At 47.9% G+C, this 10,037-nt stretch overlaps 1 protein-coding gene across 1 annotated transcript in view; it reads right to left on the bottom strand.

The window, feature by feature from the left end:
- DUSP5 (dual specificity phosphatase 5) overlaps positions 1 to 10,037 on the bottom strand; it is a 114,619-nt gene continuing 104,582 nt past the window's right edge. Inside the window, exons 3-5 of the mRNA XM_026851518.1 lie at positions 6,286 to 6,428; positions 4,648 to 4,867; positions 1 to 1,642 (exon numbers count right to left, since the gene is read on the bottom strand). Of these exons, the coding sequence (XP_026707319.1) occupies positions 1,242 to 1,642; positions 4,648 to 4,867; positions 6,286 to 6,428 (764 nt within the window). The 3' untranslated portion in view covers positions 1 to 1,241. The remainder of the gene's footprint in view (positions 1,643 to 4,647; positions 4,868 to 6,285; positions 6,429 to 10,037) is intronic.

Raw genomic sequence — 10,037 nt, 5'->3', positions numbered from 1 at the left:
TTTCCTTTATTAGTTTGTTTTTTGTTTTTTTTTTTTTTTACACTCCATAAAAACCATTGCAGATTTTCTTTCACATTCACGAGATCTCCTGGAAATTATTGCCATTTCCCATACACATTACATATTAAAAAAAAAATAAAAAGGTCAACAGACAAAGAGAGACACTCATTCCAAACTCCCTGCAGACACAGAAGCCAATGCGAGCAAGAGAGAAAAACTGATTTTTCATGGACAAAGGCTGGCTAGGGGTGACCACACACACACACTAAGCAAGCCACATAACACTGAACAAGACCACTTGACACACACGATACACATCGGGAACGCTTGGGAAGGGATGGAGAAAGAGTTGGCTTGGAGCTAAACTTGTCAGGTTTTTTTTGGTGTAAGATCCAGCAGTTACAGTGTTATCTGATGGGAAATAACTCAGATGAGGATTGTGGAGACATTCAAGTATTCTAGGGCTGTTCTTAAATAACAGATGTGAGGATAATAGCTCAGCAGGGTAGCCTAGTAGCTTCAGTTAAATCCCCTGCCTTAGTTAAAAGCACACCCAGTACAAAGGCAAATGCAGAAGTACAGGAAATGCCACACCTGAATGGATCCATGGTCTGGTTTGGTATCCAGTTACACTGTGGTCAATACCTGACACTTCAGAGGCTGGAACAGAAGAAGGGATTTTCACCTGGTTGTGCAAGTGTCCTGGGAAAAAGAGCTTCCTCCCGCCACCCCAGCGCTTTGCTCCCTGAAACGTGACATAGGAGAAGGGGAAGAGGAAAGCCAGAGAAAAAGCAGAATGAATATTCACTCCCACCACTTCTGTGGTTGCAAAGGTGGTGCTTTTCATTTTGCTTTCTCCCCTGCTGCTGCTGTTTATTGCTTGAAACTTTAAATAAGGGTCTTTTCAAAAATAAGAAGGGAAGGAGGTGGGAACTGAGAACATACTAAACAGATTTCTCGTTGCTCCCAGAGAATCTGGAAATACAGTAGTGGGTGCACACTCTGAGGATAAAAACCTAAAAAAAGCACTTTTTCTTTCTTTAAAAAAAGACAATAAAAGTTCAGAAAACCTGCCACACTTAGAGCACTTGCGTCTTACAGTCAGCATACAGCAAGTATGACCCACGACAACCACTCCCTCTCAGACTAAGTCGATGAGGTTTCTCTATTGCACGTTCATGAAATGTTCTTGTTGGGGTCACAGTTCAGATCAGACACCAGCTCCAATCTCCCCAGGATGTTCAGCAGGACGAAGATGCTGTCATTGGGCTGAGTTTCAGCTGGTGGACGGGAGAGTGGATGGGCACAGAACTCAACACTGAGGTAGGAAAGGCGAAACATGAGCCTTCAAAGTTTTTGCCTAATGTCAGTTCTTCTGCAAAGAAAGATGCAGCTTCTCTTTTGCACGAGGCAACAGGGGGACTGGGAGTGGAAGACAAGATCTCAGACTCATATTGTAGCAACTGGCCCATGAAACCAAAGTTTGGTGAGATCAGGCTCCGGCGCTGCTTGATGTAATCAAAGGCTTCCTCCAGGCAGAGCTTCTTTGTCTTCATGAGATATGCCATGCAGATGGTGGGAGAGCGTGAAATCCCTGCTTCACAGTGCACCAGGATCTTGCCCCCGGTTCGCCTGACATAATCTAGGGGAAAAAAAGTCATTGCAGATGTCAGTTTGTGGCGGGCGGAGGAAGCAAGCAGCCAATTCAGTGTGAATGATAGAGCAAGCTTCAACTTTATTGAAAGAGATCACACCTTATATAAGCACTCTACAATACACTACTTGTAACTGTATTGGATACATTTAAGAAACTACATTATAATGTCTCAGCCATTGGGTACATCTAAAAGGTCACATTATAATATCCCAGCCCCTTGTGGCATCTCTGGTATGCATAAACATCTTTCTTGCTGCGAACCTGCTTCCCTCCCAGGGCTGCCTTCCTCTCACCCCCAAGGTCATAATGTGCCCCAGCTTATCTCTTCGTTCTCACAACAGTCCTTGTTATCATCAATGTACGCTGGGTTCTTTCCTCTGTTTACCTCAGGTGGCTGGGACCGACTTCTGCAGGGAGCTATGGCCGACCAGCTCCTGCAGGGAGCTATGGCCTTGCTCTCTGCAAGCCGTTCTCCAACATCAGTTGTCATTGGGAATGGAGACGACACTGATGTGCACCTGGAGGTGGAGCATGGCACACAGCCAGTCCACCAGCAGGGAGAGGCTTGCTCTTCTGCTGGGCACTAAGGGTAACATGAAGATTAAAATAGAAGGGGGACAAAATCCAGCCTGAGGTGGAGATAACACTTGGTTTCAGAATCTGTGGGTCCTGATTTGGTTCTTTCTGTATTTTTTAGGAAACTCCTTCCCTGTCTCCTTCCCACATGCCTATTCCTCTTTTGGAACAACAGCCTTTGCAGAGCACTGAGACAGAGAACAGGTATCTGAGCAATTCTTGAGTTTGCTGTACCTGCATTTCTCTGCCTGTGGCTCAGAGTGCTGACCCAAGGCCAGCCCTCCCACTGTCAGGTCTTTCAAAAGCTGCAGGGCTGCCTTCTCATCTACTTTGCTAGAAAAACAGGACTTTTCTTTGAAGTCTGAACCTAACTCCCTGCTTGGCCAGTTAGCAGCAAACGGTGGTACCAGGGGCTGAACCCTTGGTGGGTACCCTTGGGTGGAGAGCCTGAGCTCACTCCCTGGGGCCTCACCACAAAGCACACAGGGACTGGTAGGCAGCTGCTAATTACAGCCTGGTTAAAGGATGCTTGGACTTAAGACAGGATATAAAAGGCTTATGCAAAGCACCCATTTTACACAACAGGAGCCACTGTGGTTACTCACACAACACAATGATTGTTATTAGATTAAAGAGAATGTGCTTAAAATAAGCCCTTTCCACACAAAAATACAGTTCAAAAATAGATGTTCTCTGCTCTATTGCCTTGAGCAATACATGCAAGCTCCAATTTATGGATAACTGCGCTGAGTGTAGTGCTCAGTGAAACAAGGCATAGCTGAGCAAGTTATCATTTGACTGTCTTCGATTGTCTGCTGGGGGACTGGTGCCACCACAACCAGTTATATTTAACTACTGCACAAAATAAGGAAGACATGGATTTGAGTCATCCCCAGCATCTACACCACACACTCAATTTTAAGAAAAAGTGAAAACTAAAGTCATACTCAAAATCTGGGAAACTTCCAAGTGACTCAACAACTATCAGAAGGGGTTGGGGATGGGACAGAAGAGTGCTGTGCATTAGCATTTCCCTGAAAGATGAGAAGTCCCTTACCAGGAAGGGGAAGGACTCACAGGGCACTCTCAGATCAAGTTTTTACAATTCTGCCTGCACTATCGAAGGACTCGATCTCAGCTGAGCAATGAGTCCAGCGAGTCTATAACTGGGGTTTGACTCTGTTTCTCTCTCGAATGTTCCTGGAGAGCAACAGCACTGATTTCAACACCATCTCCACCCCAGCTCAGGCTGCTCCACCCCACTAAACCACCCTCTGCCTCTCAGGAAGGAGCCGCTCCCTTGCACTACCTGGCACGGCTGACACCTGGTGTGCTGCTCATCTACCCAGCCTAGTGCAGGAAGATTTGGGAGGGGATGGCCCAAAGTTTTCTAAAGGCCTCCTCATATTTTTTGATTAAAGGGTGAGATGCCATCGTAATCAAAAGGAACTAGAAAGAGCTCTGTGATAAGTGGAGATGGTGGATTTCCAAGACCCTGGCTTTGGGATATCTCAGCACAATAAGGCAATAAGCTGACTCTGCTTCACCTGGCTGTTACAGGGTCTGGCATGCAAGTCCAAGGAACCAATATTTTTTTTTTTTCCTTTACAAAAAAATCAATAGACTTTGGTGTTATTCCGCCACACTTCTTTGTTTCCTGCTGTGTCAATGTTACACCTACACTTGCTTTGAAAAGAAGATAAGGCTAACCAGCTCACTTGCCTTGTCTGCCTGATGGCAGTCAAGAAAAAACATTTTTCTTCCTTGGCCTACCAGCCTGGAAAGAACAAAAACCTTGCTCTTGTTACTGTAAATTTAGTCTCCAAAAAAAACCTCTAAGACTTAGTTTGAAGTTTCAGAAGGCAAGCATTCTGTATTGCAGCACTGGATGCACAGGGGATCATTCCACCTAATGTGCATACCGGAAGCGAAGGGCACACTTATATACAACAAAAGAAATGAAAATTCATGTAATTTCTGAGTATATGCCTATTTCCAGAGAATCTAATGCATATGTTGATAAGTGTACAAAATTTTGGGGAAGGGTCCCTGAGGAGCTTCCACAGGTGTCTGCTGGTTTGTCTACCCTGTCCCAGATGTACCCATCACAGTTACAAAAGTTGTGTCCTTGGCACGCTCTGGCTTGAGGCCCCTTACAGCAATTAGCACCAACTGCTTGCAGGCATCAGCTAGCAAGCATCACTCCAGCTGTCCCTCTTCCTTCCTTCCTTGAGGAAATCCCTCTGCCAGGAGAGATGCTGGGGAAGGGAGGGAGCTTAAAATTTTGCTGTGACATCTGAGAACATATTTCTTCCCGCCAATATGTATGTTAAAATAAATTAAGATCTTTAAAATATATGAAGATCCAAGTTAAAAATACATGAAGATCTGGAAGTTTGTTAATTTGGACCTACCGATGAAGTCAATGGCTTCCTGGAAGTGTGAGCTGATGTCTGCTGTATGACTGTCCTCCACAGGGATCCACTTGTAGCAATACTGGTCTTTGAATGACTCTGAGCTTTTCCTGGAGACATTGAGCAGGGCTGTGATGTGCAGGTTGGCAAGAAATTCACACTTGGAAGCATGATAGGCACTACCAAGGTAGAGAAAAGGCAGGATTTCAACTGGACCGCCCTGGAAGAGAAGGAGCAGAAGCATGTAATTCCTTTTCAAGGGTATTTGAGTCCTGATACCCAAGAGAGGCAAGGGAGCCCTCGTGAGTGCCTTGGTCCCTCCCTCGCTGGCATTTTTGTACCCCAGTGCTGCTGGCCAGTGAATCACTGTGATGGCAAAGCCCACGCAGGGAAAAGGTTTTCATTTTCTTGCTCACATCTGCGAGGTACAAAGGCAGAACCAGCCCACTCGCATGCAGAATGTTTCTGGCTTTCTTTAAAGCCCCTCAGGATGCACCTGAAGTGCTTCCATATGTGAGGCTGTTCCCTCAGGCTTTACTGAAATACAGGTGAGGCAGGGAGGCATGTCCAATAAGGGAGGAAGAGGATGACGGAAGAGGAGGCTGCTTTAGCTCAGTTCCTTCACTTACCGACCTCCAAAGGTGAAGGAAAGCAAAAAAAATTGGAGCAAGGCTCCCCTGTCCCCCTGCACCTCCTTGGGGTGCAGCACCCGCCACATCACCTGCACCAAGATGTCATCTCGGTTCCTCCTCCCCCAGCGCAAGCAAAGGCTGGGTGACGAGACCACAAAAGAAAAAAGCCACCATCTGACACAAAGGTTTTTGAGGGTAAGTTTCCATGATGCACAAGAGCTGCTGCCAGCCCCCAGCTGTGAAAAATTGGCTTTCCAACCCCCCAAGCTGCCCACCTGGCAGATCCCACGTACCAGGGACAGCCAGGAGCTGCCTGGAGTGGCAGGATGGAGCCTTAGGCAGGAGGCGCTCCCAGGGGAGCAGAGGGGCATCACCGGGGGGCTCCCCCAGCGCCAGGAAACACGCACCCCCGGCGGAAGCAGCCTGACCACAGGCTGACATCTCAGAGCACACATATTCCCTGGGCCAGACAGGCATGGGGGTGTGATGACTTTGCCTGTGGAAAACCCCAGTCCTCCTGCCCAAGGGTAGCTCTGAAGAGCCACTGCCTCTTCTCAGAAGTAGCCCCACAGCCACGGCCCCCTCTGCCAGCCTCAGATCCCTCCTGGGGTTTCAGAGGGGGCACAGGCAAAGCATGCTCCGTCTGCTGGAAAACTTACACTCCTGGCAGCCTCTCCCCTGCCTGCTTTAAGTCTCCTGGGGAGGTACAAGTTGCTCATGGCTCATGCTGCCTGGCTGTGTGATAAAGACAGGTCACAAATACAGTTTTGAGGCTAGACAGGGTGCTTTTTCTCCTTCTGTTGCCTAATTTTGAAATTAGGTGGAGGCGATGCTGACCAACAGCACGCACATGACATCCTATTTGACACACAGGCTGCTAACCCGGACTGTAACAACTTATTGACAGCACGAGGGCCACCAGCACCCTGCCAGCCTGCAACAGAGCCCGGGGGCAGGAGGGAAAAGCCCCAAGGGAAAGGTCACCCACCAGAGCCGTGACACACACCTGGTCATACGCGGGTTTGTGGTTGGCACTCTGCTTCTCACAGTGGCTGGTGAGGTTTCTCTCTGCCTCAGTCCTCTCTGGGGAAAGGAGTTTTCCATCCACACAGCACTCAGGATATTGTGAGTTAAAGGTTTCATATCCCCCTAGGGAAGGGAAAAAAAACCCAAACCATCAATGTTTTTGCTTCCTAAAACTGGTTTAATTAAAGTGGAGGAGAAATTAAGCCCCAGCGATTGCAATGCAGTGGGATAGTGCCACACAGCAATGGGCCCCAGGGGGTTAATGGGGGACAGTGCTCCCCTGGGAAATGGGTTTGATACCACTGAAAATTATTAACTTGCCAAAAGTCGGTGGATCAAGATTAAAACTCTTAGCAAACGTAATTCTGTTGAGTCTAGCAACCATTAACTCCAGTACAGCAGGGACTAAACTCCCTCCTCCAGGTTTTATATACGAGCACTATTTCCAGCATTTGACACAGATTTCCGACTCAGGCGTCATCCTCTCTAAATGTGTCATTACTCTATATTCTGTGACAACAGAAGAATTTTTTTTTTTAATTTTTGAATGGACATAAGCACAAGAGGGGGATGCTTGCAACTGTCATTAATCACCACAATGCACGAGACAGCAAAGTAAGGAAGGCAGTCCCACTGAAACCAATCTATTAAGTTACAGCTATAAAACTCAATGAAATCCTGTGACAGCATTTGACAACTGAATAGCCCCACATGAGCTATTCTGCATGGTTAAGTACTGCATTTGTTTCATTCATTGCACTGCTAATGAAAAGGAATTAATCCTATTATTACATTGTTACTCAAAGTTTGTTGTCAGCTAATTGTTGCCTGTTTCCAGGTTGGGAATATGCTGCACGGAAGTATACGATCTCCAGACTGAACGTGAATAAGTCGGGTAGCAGAAGCAGCCTGAAAACGTCAGTGGTGTGCCACATGTCTGCCACCTGTGCTTTTTCAGAACAGAAATGAATGGCGAAAGCTCTTGAACAGCTAGATTCAATAACCCTGCAGAGTGTGGCCCTCAAGTAAACAAGGCTCGGAAAGCAAACCCTCCGATGCGATTCATTCACCTGCAACTGTTTCGCCCTGATAAGCTGTGATAAGAGGTATCGGTGCCCTGGTGCAAGGAAGGATTTTGAAACAAAGGAAGCGCTGAGGATCTGAGCAGCCGCAGGGCTCCTGCCGCCCTCGCTGCCAGGGCTGCCCACTACAGCTACCTCTGACATTTCAGCCCTGTAGCACCGGTGTCTCATTTGTTTGCAATGTTTGAGCAGATGTGTGTTCAAATTCATGACGTGCTACTGTCGCCCACTCAGTCCTGCCATGGGGTCCTCGAGTTGCAAGCGGCCGGCATGATCCAAAGCCCACCAAACATGATGAAAGCCTGTTTTCCATGACGGAGGGCAGGAGGGTGATTTTGCAGTCAACGGGCACTCAGCACCTGCACCTTTCCTCCTACTCCCTGGGCCCCAGCCACATTCAGCCAGCTCACCCTGGAGCTCGGAGTGTGAGGCAGTGGGTCAAGCAGCCAAGTGACCATGGAGACCATGAGGGGGGGGTGTGATAAAGTGATATCCACAACAACTGGGTTGATAAAATGATATCCCTAACAACTGGCAGTGTGAAAAGCCAACACACATAAGCAGCTCTCCAGACTCCTCTGATCTTCTGATCTCCAACTGCCCTTCATGGGATGGACTTTTAAATCCTCTTGTTTTGCATAGCTGACCTTATCTCCCCCCTGCCCCCAACCACTGCCATCGCATAGGAAAAATATGTTCCGTTTACATTAATAGGCATTATCTCAATTTACACCCCAGGTTGTTCTTTTTTACTCTTGAATGAACACAGAAATCTGTCTGAGCCAAGTCAGCATGTGTGTTTGAACAGACATGCATGTCTCATGTCTCTGGGGCAGCTAAGGCATGCAGCTGGTGAATGGTTAATTACAAGCCTTGGGGATCAGGATATTTGCAGGCCATTCTTACAATGAGTCATCTTCTCATCCCTTCCTCCAGCAATCTCCTCTCTTCCCCCTCCCCATTCAACCTAGCTTCCCTGAGGTCATTTCTGCAAATACTAGATTGCTCATCAGAGAGGTGGGCTGCGCTTCGGTTTTAATCAATAAATAATAGAATCCTTGTCAGCACCAAGGGAGGTTCCGTTATTTTATCTTTCTGCAAGCTCTTCCCCACCGTGCTGGGGCTGAGCTCAGAATGAAACCGCACCTACACAGACAAAAGATGTGACACATGCCACCCCTGGAAGCCAGAAAGTGAGGGAAGGAATGGGGTCTGGCATGCAATTTGACTTGCAATTGCTTTGTGCTAGCTGCCCTGTCTGGGGCCAGATCCCCAGGACACTGGGTGACCTGGGGGGTGGGGGTAACCTGCTCACATCTTATCAGGGCAGCTTCCTGCAACCCAAAGCCCTTCCAGCAAAGGGGAACAGCAGCAGAAAAAGGAGGAAACTTGGGTTGCAGGATCAGGCCCATGAAGTCCGCAGCTCTGTTTCAGATCTGGTGTGGCCTGAGGAGCCAGTGACTCAGTGGGCAGCGCTGCTGATTCACCGGGGCCACTGACCCCCAGGAAGCTGTTGTGGTCTGGAGGAAGCTCTCGGACAGTGGGGATATAAATCACCCTGAAGCACTGGGTACTGATCACAATAAAGTGTCCTTTGGGGGTCTGTAGCACTGACCTTGCAAATAATGGGCTGTAAAAACATCCGAAAAAAAATCCTCCTTGAGGTTCCCTTATAGCCCTGTTCTCCCTAGGTGTGGGGGAGCTGGGAGGAGGTGTTGACTACTTAAGGGCTAAAGTGGTCTTGCCTTGGAAGCTGCCCTGATAAGATGTGAGCAGGTTACCCCCACCCCCCAGGTCACCCAGTGTCCTGGGGATCTGGCCCCAGACAGGGCAGCTAGCACAAAGCAATTGCAAGTCAAATTGCATGCCAGACCCCATTCCTTCCCTCACTTTCTGGCTTCCAGGGGTGGCATGTGTCACATCTTTTGTCTGTGTAGGTGCGGTTTCATTCTGAGCTCAGCCCCAGCACGGTGGGGAAGAGCTTGCAGAAAGATAAAATAACGGAACCTCCCTTGGTGCTGACAAGGATTCTATTATTTATTGATTAAAACCGAAGCGCAGCCCACCTCTCTGATGAGCAATCTAGTATTTGCAGAAATGACCTCAGGGAAGCTAGGTTGAATGGGGAGGGGGAAGAGAGGAGATTGCTGGAGGAAGGGATGAGAAGATGACTCATTGTAAGAATGGCCTGCAAATATCCTGATCCCCAAGGCTTGTAATTAACCATTCACCAGCTGCATGCCTTAGCTGCCCCAGAGACATGAGACATGCATGTCTGTTCAAACACACATGCTGACTTGGCTCAGACAGATTTCTGTGTTCATTCAAGAGTAAAAAAGAACAACCTGGGGTGTAAATTGAGATAATGCCTATTAATGTAAACGGAACATATTTTTCCTATGCGATGGCAGTGGTTGGGGGCAGGGGGGAGATAAGGTCAGCTATGCAAAACAAGAGGATTTAAAAGTCCATCCCATGAAGGGCAGTTGGAGATCAGAAGATCAGAGGAGTCTGGAGAGCTGCTTATGTGTGTTGGCTTTTCACACTGCCAGTTGTTAGGGATATCATTTTATCAACCCAGTTGTTGTGGATATCACTTTATCACACCCCCCCCTCATGGTCTCCATGGTCACTTGGCTGCTTGACCCAC

This window comes from Athene cunicularia, assembly GCF_003259725.1.
Source record: "Athene cunicularia isolate RWA chromosome 6 unlocalized genomic scaffold, athCun1 chr6_part1, whole genome shotgun sequence".
Lineage (NCBI taxonomy): Eukaryota > Metazoa > Chordata > Aves > Strigiformes > Strigidae > Athene > Athene cunicularia.
This window is presented reverse-complemented; position numbering and strand designations above follow the sequence as displayed.